The sequence below is a fragment of the Nothoprocta perdicaria genome, unplaced genomic scaffold (assembly GCF_003342845.1).
Source record: "Nothoprocta perdicaria isolate Ctin4 unplaced genomic scaffold, notPer1 scaffold_98, whole genome shotgun sequence".
Classification (NCBI taxonomy): domain Eukaryota; kingdom Metazoa; phylum Chordata; class Aves; order Tinamiformes; family Tinamidae; genus Nothoprocta; species Nothoprocta perdicaria.
In genome coordinates this window covers 471,751-487,881 of record NW_020456287.1, presented here as the reverse complement: position 1 = coordinate 487,881, position 16,131 = coordinate 471,751, and the positions used below count along the sequence as shown (strand labels likewise).

At 41.8% G+C, this 16,131-nt stretch overlaps 1 protein-coding gene across 3 annotated transcripts in view; it reads right to left on the bottom strand.

Moving 5' to 3' along the window:
* The window catches only part of FNDC3A (fibronectin type III domain containing 3A), a 105,861-nt gene that overhangs the window by 76,716 nt on the left and 13,014 nt on the right, over positions 1-16,131 (bottom strand). For 2 of the 3 annotated variants that reach the window (XM_026053277.1, XM_026053278.1), the window contains exon 2: positions 13,247-13,375. In XM_026053277.1, the coding sequence (XP_025909062.1) occupies positions 13,247-13,348 (102 nt within the window). In that variant the 5' untranslated portion in view covers positions 13,349-13,375. Of the gene's footprint in view, positions 1-13,246; positions 13,376-16,131 lie in introns of those variants that run through there. The other variant, XM_026053279.1, reaches the window with a different exon arrangement.

Genomic DNA, 16,131 nt, shown 5'->3' with positions numbered 1-16,131 from the left:
GCAAGCCGGGAATCAACCGGCTTCCGACCCTGCGCTTGAAGACAGGACACGGCGCGGGGCTCGAGTGTGCCAGCAAGTCAAAAGGCAGAGGAAACCACACTGCATTCCAGAATTTAAAAAAATATATCATATTTAAGACATTTCAGCTGGCTAAGACTGTTTTCCTCTATGACTTTCCACTGAAGAGCTCCACTGAAATCAGCCAGGATTCATTTTTGTCAAGCTCTCATCTACCGACATCAATCCGGCGGCAAGTTGGGTCCATGGGCAAACTCCCCCCTGCAAAAAGTGAGCAGTGCAGGGAAGCAACACTCATCCCTCCCTTCCCGGGAGAGGTTACTCCAAATACCACGGACACAGCAGGCTGGTTTAAGTCTTAACCTGGAAGCAGACAATACACGAAACGGGTCTTCACAACAACTTGGTGACCGAAAGGTGACATTAAACTACTGGTTAAATACTGCCTGAAGCATGGAAAGCTTAAGCATTTTGACGGTAACGTTTTCAAAAGTCAGAAGTATATAATGTAAGCACATACACACATACATGCTTTATACAGAGAAGTGACTCGAATCCATAGTCCAAGTAGAAAAAAAGAGTGATTTTCCACTAGYGTAAGTTCAAATATTAGGATTATAACCTGAACAGCATGAAATTCTTTACCAAACAAACATTCTCTAGACTCAACATATCAGTTAAGCTGAATGATTTTACTATTTAAAATACACGTTTTTAGGACTCCAGGGGACTACTCTTCCATCAGCACACACTTCTTTATTTCAGACAGATTCACAGCACCCAGTCGGGCTCTAAAAAGCCCATCTGCTCAACTGGAAGACTTGGACACCGTCAAGATCCTCATCCTACTGCAGCTCCATTAATGGGATTTGTGGGTTTGGCACCTATTCTATGGCATCATTTTCCCATTTGTAGGACCGGGACAGAGGTATTTTTGGCATTTTAAAGACTGCTGATGAGAGAATACTGTAAGACTTCAGTGCTGTTATTCCCAGAAGCAAGYGGAAACAGGAAGAGGTTGGAAAGATGACTAGGCTGTTCAGTGGCAATGAGACTCAAAAAATGGCAAATTTCAGTAAGTTTTCACTGCTTTTTGCAGCAATTGCAAGAAGAATTACAAGCCATTTACCAGACAAACGTGGGGTGATTTTCTTAATGTGCTCGTGTGTCCTCTCTGTTGGGCTCCTGCGCCCAGAAGGAGGAGGTTATGTCAGAAAGCTGATCACAAGGTGAAGAAACAGATGAAGAGCAGGAGCTGTTTTGTAAAAATAAAAGGTTTGCTGAGCAAACTACCTTAGGACAAGTGTCAAAATTTTCATCTAATGTCACTGATATATTCAGGACTCCGTAGTAACTAGCCGTGTCAATGTATATTCCATAAGGGTGTGTGCGTGTTGTTCATTATTACTAAGAASAACTTACATTTTAAACCTAGTTATTGTTTCTGCTTGGTCTCTTTGCTTTTGCCTTCTGCAACTGTCGCAGCTTGGCTAAACCATCGTGATTCCTCTCAATTCCAGCAAACCCAATCTGCTTCATTAGCACTGGAACAGTCTGTGGTTAGTAGACAGCATACAGAAGATGGGCTATTTAAAATAGTTTCACTAGCGTATCTTGAAAATCATAAAATATATAAACATAAGGCTAACAGAAGTGCTTCCATATTTCAAAGAAGCTGAATAATGGAACAGAAACATTTGTGCTTCAAAGTTTTAAACTAATCCTTGTTTACTGGGGAGTATAAGGAAACATTATTAGGAGCCGTCCCTGAACTTYAAAACTCAATCACCTGGTCCTGGACATTGCTTAGAAACATCAAATTCTGTAAATAAAAACTGCAAGGCTTTACCCAGATTATCCTCATTTCAGGATGGTTTGCTGTTGGAAGCCCACAGGACTAGCTTTACACTGCTCAGCAAAACTGGGTGAGGGATGGGAAGCCCACGCAGCAAAGGGGCAAGGGCTGCGCTTGCAGCTCAACCCTTTCAGGGGCCAGCACCTCCATAAGGAGGCTTATGTCCAGTGGTAAGCTACAGCAGTCCAAAACAAATGTTAAGGAATAAATTTTGATTAAGTGTTTATCAAGATGCATTGATAGAAAATTCTCAGTTCAATTTTAGAAAACAGCAAGTAATTTAATAAAGGTTGTTGTGTGAACTGAAGTTATTTCTGCCCATGACAATTCTCCCTCCACCTAAGACGCTACACTATTTATGTGCACGCTTAAATGTTCAAAGAACAACTTCACTAGCCAGTAAATACAGTATTTGTAACACTGGGCAGCCTGTGCCAGGGCTCTGGCACCCTCACAGGAAAGAAGTTCTTCCTCACACGGAGGTGAAACTGCCTGTGTTTCTACTTATACCCACTGAGTCTTACAAACACGATGAGAGGCGGGATGAAGAAGCTGCAGGACTTGCCAATGGCAATGCAAGTCAGTGGCATGGGTAAGAACTGAACTTCTGTGTGAGGATTTCAACTTTAAAGAATTTCCATGTCAGCAATATCTGAACAGGCCTGAAAATGCATGAAACCAGTTCAACATCCACAGAAAAACAATATACAATGTTATAAGGTCATCAGAACCCGTGGCCTAGCAGGTGAATACCTTATTTTGGAGAGGCCAAAGCTACAGCTGGTCCTTTCTCTCTGCGGGTAGAGACAGAACCATTTAAGCACCCGTCCTCCCTTCCTTCTGAGGCACCAAAACSAGAGGACCCACATGGCAGGATGGACATTTGGCTCTACTTTTCTCCTCTATAAACCACAAGTTACCTAAACAGCAGGTCAGTCATGGGGATCCTCACAGGGTGAGCAACAGATGGGGTCATTCCAGCTGTGCAGGATTCTGTAACTTATACTGGAATCACTTCTGGGGTTGAAATAACAGGTTGGTGAGAAAGGGGGAAAAGCAGCAAGTTGTACTATCTTGAAAAGAYAGAGATGATTTATTCTAGAAATCAGAACTCAGCTCAACAACTCCATTTTGATTTGCATTAAAACAAAAATAACCCTTTAAAATAGCCACTCTGCAATGAAATTATGGTAATCAAAAAATTTCAGCAAGTATAATCAAACTGAACTTGGATGTTCAGCTTCTGAAGAGTTCACAAGTTTTACCAGCCACTTGTTCAGAAAGACTAGAAGACAGGAGTTTTATATTCAACATTACTTACATGACAGCTTAGATTTCTCTTCTGCTACATTAAATAACTTAGGAGCTCATATTATTTAACTGTTGAATATGTCTAAAATTTCCACTTTAAACAAAGGCAAAAGGAAGTGCCAAAGGGAGAACTCTGTTCTGAAGTTACTCAGCACAGCATTTCTGAAGAGGATTTAGCATGCTAGAGGTTTCAGCAGCGCTTCTAAAATATTCCTGCCTTCCTTAGAAGTTCCTTCCACAGACATACAGCTTTGTGTGCAGCCGAGCTCCACTGTGAATCAAAGCACAATGTGACAGAATGAGATGGAGCTGGAAGAGAAACCGAAGGCGCTTCCTTCAGTTTGATCAGGTTGGGGGAAGGAATCATCAGTACCAGACCAAGGCCTCTGAGGGAGATGTTTATACCCCTCTCTCTGCCATCCTTTCCCTAATCTATTCTCCATTTTCAAGAGGAAAGGAAGAGAAATCCTGAGGTAAAGATCATCTTTTTTGCTGTGGAGATTAGAGCTGAAGCTACTTATGCCTAAGAATGTCACTAGTTACTCTATAAAATGTGTAATTCTGAAATATGCAGGGGATTAGGTGGACTTTGGCCAGTCAGAAACTGAGAAACTCAGGAAAAGCAGGTGTCAACTAGCAAGAGATGGACTTCAAGATCACTTGTCCACAAAAATCTAAAATTCTCACATATTTTAAGAGCCAAGTTTTGTAGTTAAAATATCCTTTTAGTAAGCAGTCCCCACTTCTTTTTCATAATTTACAAGGAACTTAGAGCAGGACTCCGATGGGCTGGGGGAAAGCAGCAAGGCCGATTTTATCAGTCTTGGACCTTGGCATTCAGCTCCAGACTTCCTTCACACAAACGCCCCACAAGGAGAGGGGGATCTCTCAGCGTGTCCAAACACAGGACGCTGCTTAGACATTACCGTGCAGCCTTCCAAATCTTGCAGAAAAAGGAACACAGACCCAAACTCCAGCCACTTGCACAAGATCACAGAAAGGGGCTGCGCTAGCGCAACAGTTTCAGGCAACGTGCCTGAAAAAAAAAGGGCAGAGATGTTTAGTCACCTTGCTAAAACAAGCAACAACAACAAAATCATCTTCCAGACATGCTTATTTCTCCCCACTGACCATATCAGGAACCAACTCAGACTTAAAAATCTGATTTTCAGATGTCATCCGAACTCCTAAATGTCAGTATCTAAAGATATTCTCTCCACAGGGGTGTAAACCCTGTCTCAAGTCTCTTGAGAAAAAAACATTATATCAGAGAAACCAAAGTTTACCTACAAATTGTGTTATGCAACTGGAACTGGACACTTCAGATGAAGTAAGGAAGACTGTTTAGAAAAAAAATACAAGGATAACTCATTCTGCAAGTTTCCTTATTGAGTGTAAGCAGGCACACTTCATGTTTCTACATTTAATGTTTTCAGAAATAAAATATTACAATRCATTTGTTTGGATGAAATATAAGCAATGCAATAAATCTTTTATTTCTTCTTGGTAGCCAAGAACAGCGTCCTATTCATACATGTAAAGCATCTGATAATTTTGAATTCTCTCACTTTTTCCTGTGAGTAATGACAACCTCTTCCAGAAATTTGAGAGAGGTTTGCCGAGCATTTTCTGTATATTTTAGATAGCTTTCCAGGACAAATTATCACACAAATGCATTGACCAACACTGGGAAAAAAGCACAGCCTGATGATCAATTTTTGGAAATAGGAGCTTCAGCTTGTTACACGGAAGACTCCCAGTGAACTCCAATGAGCACAATCCAGGTGCGTTTCAACATCAGGAGTCAGTGAAGGATGAGGGAATAATTGTGAACTAAAATCAGCCCTAATGAATCCATGAAAGGGAACATTGAAGATGTATCTGCTAATGCAGCAGAGCTGGGTGGGGAACGCAGGAGGGAGGAACAGAGCAGCAGCAGCAGCTGCTCGTGCACTCCGTGAATTCAAAACACAGAGGAAATGAAGGGAAACAGCACCGTGTGGAAAGTTGTGAGAACATTTATAACTGGGTATGTTGTTAAACTTGACTTTTAACACAGATTTTCTCATCCAGACTATAAGCCATATGCAGTTCTAGACTTGGTTTTCAGCAACAAGACAGAAACAAAGCAAGCTGGAACTTGATATGTACCATATGCTTTTTAGAAACAAAGGTATCAAAACTAAAGTAGGACAAAACAGCAACCTAGTTTATGTTTTTATTTCATCTCTGCCTTAACTCTGCATATGTCAAGAAACAATCTGAAGGCCAAAAGAAAGAGGATCTTCTTTGAATTATTTCATTTATTATATTTTATATAGAGCAGCCTAACACTCTGCTGTCTAAAGACTGCTCCCTATGATAACAGGCTAATAGCAGCTTCACGCTCAGAAGACTTAATATTTAAAGAAAAAAATAGCTTTCAGGAATATTAACTTTCAAATTTAATGCTGAAGGTCTATTTCAACTCAAAGAACTGTCACCAACTCATACACTAGTATATAAATATGCACACACTCTCTGTATACAGCTATCAGTTAATATGATGTTAAARCAAATGCTTCCTCCTCAGTGCTGTTTGAATAATTTAAAAAAGGGAAAAGGTCTCCTTGAAACTACGTCACAAGACTTTTTTTTTTGTTTTTTTTTCTTGGTATCACACTAAAATATGGGTCAAGACTGAGGATTTTTAGTACATGGAAAACCCGGGGCTTTTTTCTATCCAAGTGAAGGCTTTTCTCCGGGTTAGTTGAATTGCAGAAAAAAATGTGCCCAAAACTTGAAGACAGAATCACAGACTGGTTGAGGTTGGAAGGGACCTCTAGAGATCATCTAGTCCAACCCCCTGCTCCAGCAGGCACACCTACAGCATGTGGCACAGGGCGGCATCCAGGCGGGTTTSGGAGATCTCCAGAGGAGGAGACTCCACAGCCTCCCTGGGCAGCCTGTTCCAGGGCTCTGGCACCCTCACAGTAAAAGACATTTTTGACTTCTCAAGTGACAGAGCTGATGAATGGGGTGGGTGACTGAAAGTCTCCAGTGTCCTGGTTATTACTGAGCTAACCAGAATTTCCAGAGTCCTCGCTGCAGAGGGGGAAGTAAAGTCCAGCTTGAAATGAGCTCATGCACATTCGAGGGCCCACATCAGAGGAAGCTTCTGCAATTTTCTGGATATTAAAACCCTAAAGTCTTGGAACAGGCTCGATCATAAAACTCTCAGGTTTCAGGCTTCCTAACAGCACCTGAGAGTTGGTAGCCAGTTAAACTGCCGGCTCCCTGGGCTTAGAGACTCAGCTCTCTAGTGCCAACTCTGCAGGCCTCGGCCTTSACAGCACATCAGTTTGGGGGATCTTTTTAAACAGAATTCTGTTTCTCCACAGAATTTCTAAYTGGCCACTGATCACACAAGTAGTGTGACATTTAAGGACTTGGCCCTATTGAACAAATAAAGTTGGAATGCACAAAAGATCCGAAACAGCCTTTTTTGTAGTGATTTGCTGACTACACAGAACCACACAATCTACCTTGCTTGCCAACCAGGAAACAGGTTCAGGATTAAGGTCTGATGATATAATAAGATAGTTCTGTATTTAACCAGCTAACTCACTTTTTTTTTTTTTTTTTTTAATTCCATTAGGGAGTCCACAAAGAAGATTGTGAGACATTGTTACATTCAGTCCATATCCTCTGGTCAACTGCAACACACGATGCAGCCTTCTTAGCTAGAACTTTCATTGTTATCACTTATATTAACTGGTCAGGTATTTCTTGGGACCCCAATTTCTCAGTTTGTTGTTCTGATTTCCATGAAAAATGTACTTTTTTTGCCTCTCAGAGAGTAATAATTAGACCTAGCTCCAAATATTGAATCTATTTCCTTAAAAAAGAAAAAATAAAGGACCTAATTTTATGTCGATGCTTCATTTAAAAAAGAAAAAATAAAGGACCTAATTTTATGTCGATGCTTCATTTCTTTTACAAACATATATAAAAGTTAACCTTACAAACAGAATAATTATGTCACATCAGACCAAAGGTCCACCTAGACTAACATCTCACCAGCCACAGTGGACAAAGATTGGATCCTAGAGGAAAGTGTAGGAACAGATTGATGCCTCCCTCCAAATTTATCTGTTCCTAGTTGTTCTCAGCTCAGCTGCTTACACAGAAATGCTGTTCAACAAGCCTGAAGGAATTTCKCTTTCATCACTTTTTAAACTCCTTTGCCATCCAGCAACAAGGAGTTCCGTGGGTRTAAGTACGTACAGTATAAATAAGGTATATAAAGTAGACTTGTTTGTGTGTATTCTCTTGATTAATTTTAATTCACCACTTGCTGGTTTCAYTTGATGTCTCCAACGTTTGCTTTTTAAGCTGTCACTAAGTAAAGACCCAGTAATTGTGCAGCACCATTAAARCAAAGACTGTCTGGGTGTTGATCATCAGTTGACACCCCATCATCATGCACACAGAGTTAGAATCCCCTCTCTATAATCACCAGCATCAATTTTTACTTATCCATACTGACTTCCATCCACCAGTTGCTGAAAACAACAGAAATGGTAACTTTGAAAGCTTAAGAGAATGGAGTGGAAGGAAATGACCCTGTCCATGTTAACATATGAAAGCTAAATACCCAACCACTGTGCAAAATAATTACCTGACAGTGGTACGAGCTTAAAATGAAGAGTGTCCAGAAGGTAGAAAGCAAAGTCAAAAGGTCTCAGCTCTGTATCGTCTTCTCCAAGAAGAAAGCACCCAGCAAAAAAATCTTGAGCAACAGCAAGCAGGAAATACAAGCTCTGAAAATCCCCCTAAGCATCAAAATTTCTCAATAAAGTTCAGAGGATAACGGATGAGCTTCTCAAGCTACATGTATTGCTTTATTCTTGGATCTCATTGATAAATAAAGGTAACTGAAGGTCAAGTTATGTTTGCTAGTCCTCAAAAAGACGGAAACATTTAACAGGTACAGGTACTTTCTATGCTCTTTGACAATGAAAAGGACTAAGTTTATACAAAGATGTTTCACTTGGCTGCTTTAATGAGATGAACAGACCGCACTGATTTCCCAGGTCGACATTTTACCTTGTTGTCCTGGAATAACGCTGGGTACAACAGAATCCAGGATGAGCCRAGACAAACCAACTTCACACTCTAACACCAAGAAAACAAGGTGTGTATTAACGGAGTTTGAACGTTTTTGTTTTCTTCTCAGTCATGGACTTATCTTCCCTCACAAGGTCATGGCTTGCACAATCACAGCCACCCTTCCTGCCCAACCTCAGCATCAATTCTCAGTGCAAGAGTTACCTTACCCGAGTAACCCCCCATTGCTCCTGTCCTCACCCCAAGTTCTCTCAGTCTCACCTTGTCTCTACACCAATTCCTAAGGCTCATTTCCAAACTTCATTCCCAACCTCACCACCAAAATTTGAGGAGTATACTATCCTTTCTCCTGTCCAGGATAGTGATGAGAAGATGCAAAAGCATTTTTTCCCCTATGTTTTATAGAAAGGAGCTAATGGACTTTCTTCTTTACTCTTCCCTTTCCACAGTTGTGTCCTGTGAGACTAACGATAAGTTCCAAGGGACACAAAGAGCAGATCTCCCACAGCAGCAGTGAACGACACTGAATACCAAACTTTTGCATACAAAAGTCAACATGGAAATCCCAACACACAGGTTAAATTCCTCATGGTTTCAGCCTGAACAYGAGCATTGCTCCTGCTCTGTGGGCTGTTTTGCTGTACAACACGGTGGAAAGTTACAGTTTTAACCTAATCAGGCACTTCTACTCTTTGAAGCATATGACCTTTCATCATAACATGTTCAAATATTTGTATTACTATTTCAAGTTTAAATTGCTAGAACTTTAAGTACCTGAAACTGATTACGTTGAAGATGTGAACTGTTCCAGAAAAGAACTCAATGATCCACAGCCATTTAGCATCTCAATTTTACTTTCTGCCACAATAACCACACGGTGCATTTTAAATCAATTTAAATCACAATAATTAAAGTAATTAATTCTGGTAAGATCTATCCTTACATACAATAGTTTTTTCCTCTCTTTTGCAGTCTCAGCTGTTTCACAGCTGAGCAAAAATTTACAATTTCTGCCATGAAGGAAAGAGTGCACCAGAGCAAAAGCACGTGTGCATATATGCATATGAATACTATTTTAAAAACTTTTTCCCCAGTCAGGACAAAGAGTAGGACTAATTATTTTTAGAGCTAGAGTGCCACCAACACACAGTAAAAATGAACACATATATAGACAAAACATGGTTCTGAATTCTGATGGTGAGAACACAAGTTCTGCCAGACTACATGCTAAGTTATCAAGCATACAATCCAACAGCATTGTGCTGTTCTACAGGAAACTGGAGAAGTTTTCATATTTTTAAGGAAATATCCCTGCAAAATATTTGAGAAGGGTAGCTAAGCATGTAAAAGTTTTTTTYAGGCAATGTGAATAAGCTCCTAACGAGGGCAAAAGAATCCACTGTCATATTCTAGATCTCACTAGGGCAGTAACAAGAAGTCTTTACTACAAATAGTCACGAAGTACAAAGTGATATTAATGTAGCTATAATGCCTCAGAAAGATACACAGTAACTTCAAAAAGTTACAGAAAACAAGGAATATAATGGATATTTCTAACAGAATTTTTAACAGATATGAAAAATGTTAAAAGTTACACTGCTTGTTTCTCAAATATACCACACTTCATATGAGAGTGTATGCTGCTTCTTTAATGTCAAAATATGCGTAATCACCCAGTGGTCTAACCTTCCTGCAGCATAAATCTTAAACGGGCAGTCCAGWTGAGTAAGCAATACGCGTAAGTCTGGATTTCCCAGTTTTCAGATATAAAAAGCATTCCACTTACTGATGGTTTCTAAATCAATGGACGTCAAAAGGGTTGCTAGTAGTTTCCCGCTAYGAAATGATTTTGCAGAGTCTTCATGAGTCATGTATTAGATGCAAAGAGGGAAACTGAAACTAATATGTGACTTTCAGCTGTCACCGTGGTGAAATGCAAAAGGGTAGGCAGCCCTGTGGCATAACTGCCACATATCATAAAGCTAAGACAGAGCACGATTTTCTTTATTCATCACTGAAAGCCCATCTGATGTTCTCCGCAGTTGTTCTTCCCTCAGCACCACCATTATCAGTTCCATTGTATATAATAATATTCTTAAAGAGCAGCTGTTAAAAAGGTATCTAYAGTATATATTACGTTTTTTCCCTTCAGATTAATAGAAACTCCTCTGACTTCACTTTTGATCAAATTCTTTGCTTGTTTTCCATTTTTATTACTGCTTGATAACAGAAGAGAAGCAGCATTTTTCTTTTAATGAAATGTCCCCAAAAGAATCCTTAGTCATAGACTGATCTGACTCAAAATCCTGGACCATGACTAAGCTGGAGAGAATTAGCTCGATGGGTCTCGTTTTTGGAGAGGACGAGTACTGCATACTCTTAATCATCTCTGAAAGGCCATGGCAATCAGGTGAGGTTCCTGATGACTGGAAGGAGGCAACTGCCAATGCTCTCTTCAAGAAGGGCAAGGAAGAAAATCAGGGGAGCTACAGAGCAGTGAGGCCCAGAGCGAGGCCTGGGAAGGTGAGGAAACGCATCCCCATGGAAGCAGTTTCCCAGTGTTAAAGACAAGAAGGTGACTGGAATGATTCACTGGGATGAAAGGAGATTCATGAAGGGGAAATCATGCCTGACAGGCCTGAGCGTCCTCTGTGAGGAGCTTAGTGGATGAGGGGAGAGGAATGGATGGAGTTGATTGTGACCTTGGCAGGACTCTTGACACTGTCCCTCACAACGTCCTCACTGACAAACTGAAGTAATGTGGACTAGATAGAAAGGAGGACTGAAAACTGTCCGAATTGTCAAACTCCAACAGTTATGATTAGTGGCACAAAACCCAGTCAGAGGTCAGTCTGCTCCAGCATTCCCCAGAGGCCAATATTGGATCCATAATGGAGTTTAGCATCTCCATTAATGACCTGGATGATGGAGCAGAGTGTGAAACATGAGTGGGATGGGTGGCTGATACCTCAGGTGGTTGTGCTGCCATTCAGAGGGATCTCAACAGGCTGAAGAATGAACAGGCTGATGTGAATCTTGTGATAGGAAAGGACTGAATCCTGCACCTGTGCAGGAGTAACTCCATATACCAGTACAGGTTGGGAACTCTGTAGGAAGCACCTAGGTGTCCTGGTAGACAATCTGACCACGAGTCAGCACTGTACTCTTGCAGCAATAAAAGGTAGCAGCCTCCTGGCTGCATTAGGAAGCACTGCCAGCAGCTCCCGGGACGTGATCCTTCACCTTCACCCCCGCTCTGTGCTAGCGAGGCAACTGCCACATGGCTGCCTCCCGCTTCGGGCTCCCTAGTGGGAGGGGAACATGGATGCTCGGAAGTGGGTCCAGGGAAGAGCCACAAAGGTGGCTAAGGGACTGCAGCATGTGGCACTCAGGGAAGGSCTGAGAGAACTGGGACTGTTCAGCCTCAACAGAGGTGGCTCGGAGGGGGATCCTGGCAGCAGCTGCGAGTGCAGACAACACAGCCAGATTCATCTTGGTGGTAGCCAGTGGGGTGACTAGAGGCAATGGACTCATGTTGAAAATCAAAAATTCCACTTAAACCTTCAAGGGAGAGGAAACGAACAAACCTGTTACAGTGTCCAAGAGAGCAGCGCTTGTCCGGTAGAGACATTCAAAACCTGACTGGACACAGGCCTGAACAACCCGCGTTAGCTGATCCTGCTTTGATGGGGGAGGTTAGACTAAATCTCCACGGCCTCTCTCAATGTCAAGGATCTGTGATCAATCTACAAAAGTTTTAAGCAACAACAGTAGGAAGAAAGAATATTTTTAATGGTGCTGGAATGCCTAATTTTGTGTAGGCATGTTTTGTTCTTTTCTTTATGTGAGGCTTTCAAATTTTTCGAGATAGGACATGTAAGAAAATAGTAACTGTTCTCTTGAGTGCTGCAGATGACTCCTTCCACATCTTTATATTTGCAAACAGACTTGGGAGAAAAAGCAAGCTGGAGTATTTCACTTGCCTTCTTCTAGCATTTTCTGTCCACGTATTTATTCACTAACTTTTATTAACTCTTCCTCTCCATTGAAGCTTCACTTACGCTACAAAGATTTCCCCACAGCCCAGACCTGATCTCAAGCACTGTTGCAAACCAGTCTCCAAGTCTCATTCTGGACTCTCTCTTTTTTTCTAATTTTTTAAAAAATATATAACTTTCTAAATTATTTCCCCTTTCTTGTGATAAATAATTACATCTTTTGTATCAATGTCAAACAATGGAACGGGAAACTTCCTAGGTCATGAAYCCCAGTCTTTTGCTTTCACAGGCAATAATCTCCCAGTCTGTTTAGATACTTTGAGTCCCTTAAGTGTTTCTTGTTTTTCTCTTGTTTAAAACAAACACACCAAAACCCTTTCTTCCCCTTGGAAGCTCTTCCACAATCATGCTGCTTTGGCATCTAAAAACCCACAGCTCAAGTACTCCAAAAAAGGGACTGCAAGTCTCTCCCTGCTGTTCTTTAGCTAGCCCAGACCAGTCAAGCTCTTCAAAAAGGGTGTTTAGGTGTAACATAAAGAAACAGAAGAAAGCCCCACCATACAAGACACTCAGTTTTGAACGAGATTCAATCTTGAGCACACACTGCACCTGARCCAACACGCTACCATATGGGAAATCTGTTACCTTCACAAGGTCCCCTGCTGATGCAACTACCTGGCATCTGAGTTAAGACTCAGCAGGGCAGCTGCCTGCTCCCRTTCTTACAGAAATGTGGTCTTTTACAAGACAAGTTTTTTGCTTTGTACTTCTTACTAGTGTCTTCTCTGCACCACTTCTACCTTGCACTCACCTCTACAAGACACGCATGACCAGCACTGTACAAAAATATTCCAGATACTACAGGCTTACTGCCTCTTAAAGTGTCAACATGTCACTGATGCTGCTGGAAAAGGGTGAAAAAAAAAAAAAGAAAAATATATTTAAGTTTCCTTACCTGCTGTGCTCCATCCCCACTAACAATAGGGGAAGTTAGAAGAGGAATTTCACTACTTATAATCGGAGTGGTATCCAGTAAGGGTGGGTGCTCTGCCATCATTGATGGTACACTAATTCACGAGTTCACCTGCAAAGAAAAGTTACTCAAGTGGTTAAACTATATTAATACTTCTCAATTGTTATCCTTCAAAAACACTGATTTTCATAGCTCGAGTTTAYGAAATTGAAAGCAAGTCACTGCTATATGTTCCTGTAAGACATTTTAAAGCTTACATGCTTGCTGGAGTGGTTTGCTCGCCAGTTCAAGCCACAGCTACACAGCGGGTAGGTTTAGAGTCCCTCTAGTGGTTGAAGCTCAGAAGATAAATCATAATATTCGAACGAAGAAGCCCCGATTTGTTTTCAACTAATGCAAAAATGTGCTTTAGAGTCAAAGTTTGTCAGGCATTGCTGACCAAACATGTACCAGAAAGAACTGAACACTCACAGTTGCCTCAGCTTACTCACACAGTGCTCTGGTTTATACGAAACTGGTAAAAATGGAGATCTAAAAATAGGCACACTATTTTTTTTTTTAAGTTGGTGGTTTTAATTAACCATTAGACGAAACCAGTGCCCTCTTAAGAACTCATTACTGTGAAATGAGTAAGAGAAATGCGAACGAATTAGCCTTCCGAGCAACTGTATCCCCTGACGTTTCTGTACTTTTATAATATGCTTAACCCCTAAATTTAAGCTCTGTCATTTTGAAGCCTGATAGCCCTTTAATAGCTTCCCCAGCAGCTAAAACTTCCAAGGCCAGAGGAATGGCCACCTGCTCCCAGCGCCAACCAAGGAGCTCTTAGTACCAAAAGGGCCTGTGCAAAATAAAGACTTTGCTTTCTCCAGGAAAGTTACTGAAGTTTCTTTTTTAAGTAACTTTTTTCCCCCTCCCCAGCTCTTGAAATGAGGTACACCAAGAAAACAAATGGGACTTAATTTACAACAGTTAATGTTGGTGGAAAAAACTCCCTCTGGGCTAGGAGACTTTGAAAACCCAATCGTGCTTACATAAGACTTCACTGCTGCTTAGGACAAGTCATTCATACCTGTTTAGCCAGACTAATTAGTCTCCCAAGGAATGCTGGCCRAGCGCTATGTTCCCACCTTCCTTCAAACACTTTCCCACCCATCACAACCCCTGCAGGTCACAGCAAGTGCCGAGCACCTCTCAGGTGATCAGAGATTCCGGGATCAGAGTTGATCAGAGATTCTGGGATCMCCTGTTGAGCTGCCCAGCGGATGGAGCAGATGGGGCCTGGAGGCAGCAGGGAGCCTTGGGCCTCCCCTCCATCACGACGGCTACGATCGGGCCCCTCTGACCACCTCCGGATCTTAGAACTCCAGCCGCCCTGACCTCCTGCTCACACAGGGCCACAGAGAGGAAGGTGACCCCGAGGCTCCCGAGGCTCTCCAGGATGGCACAGGCTGCAAGTTCCCAGGTTGAAGCCAACCCATCGTTCCCTGTAAAGCAGCACTAACCTCCTTTGCCTCACGCAGGGGGTTTTGAACGTTCCCAACTCGCTCACTGCTATCACTGCATATTAAACATAAAGCAAAACGTGTCTATCACATCGGACACTAATGAGAACTGAGGAGCACCCAAATGCATTTAACTGTGACGGCCACGACAACTCGTTCAGCCCTTCCGAGACYGAGGCAGTTTTGCACGCACATAACAACTGTCCTCACATTCATTCACTCGCTCTCTCAAAGGTGCTTAATCATTTAATTTGTGAAAGAGTAACTTTAGAATAATTAAATTTTAAATGGTTTAATTGGTTAAAAAACCCTAAGGTACCACAGGTACACGGGTATGTATTCTCAGGTGGATTTTCTGCAGTTCTCAAGCAGATTTAGGTGTCTTAACTGGCACTCAGCTGAATCCCACTTCCCAACTGCAGCCCCTGATTGCTTCTGGAGAGCATGGAAGCACCACTGCTCATTGATTCCCCTTGTCAGGAGGTGCCGGGCTGAGTGTCATTCCTGACTCCCTCTCACCAGACGTAACAGCCATCTCAGAGAGGTAGCAATCGGAAAACATGGATGCTTTCCCAGAGCCGGGCTCAAACACTACGGGACTGACTTTCCTGCCAATGTGGGTCTGTCACACGTGTCACCAGAAGGTTTTCTTCTCTCGCCAGGCAAGAGGCAGCATCTGCACCAGCCAATGGGCATTACGTGGCCTGTGAGTTAGACTTGTTGGTCCCCTGCTAAGAATAAGCTCTTCCTTCAGTTCTGGGGACAAAATATAGATAGAAGCTCCAGGAGGGAGAAGTACTGCATGGCTGAGAGAGAGGAGGCTGGTTAAAATGGACAAAACCTTGGCATCAAGAGAGACAGAAGTGCTTAATAAGCCTAAGTGGAAATAAGCCAAATTTATATTATCAGAGAACGGATGTCAAATGAGCACTGAAGACACAGCTTTTAAGTCAGCAGATCCACATAGCTTGCCTCCAAGACTTTTATTTGAAAGTCTTTTCCAAATAGATGGTTTTCTCCTAACTTTTGAGTCCTGGGAAAATCTCAAAGGTCTGGAAAAAAACTTAATCATATATTTAATACTTCATTTTTAAAGGGGTTAATGAGACAATCTAGGCCTGTTGGCCCTACAAAGAACTGAGGCCAGATAAGTTAAGAGCTGTTGTTATTTATAAACAGTTATAAAATGACTGACAAAAGACATCTTTTCCAATTAACTTGATGAGAATCTTCTGGAGAAGTGTTCCTGATAATGACACTGGTAAAGCCCTGGCGCAACAACCATAGGCCTGACCTGGCATTATGAGTTATCTTGCCTGAACAAGAGCACAAAATAGGTATCACACAGATTAAAAGTTGACA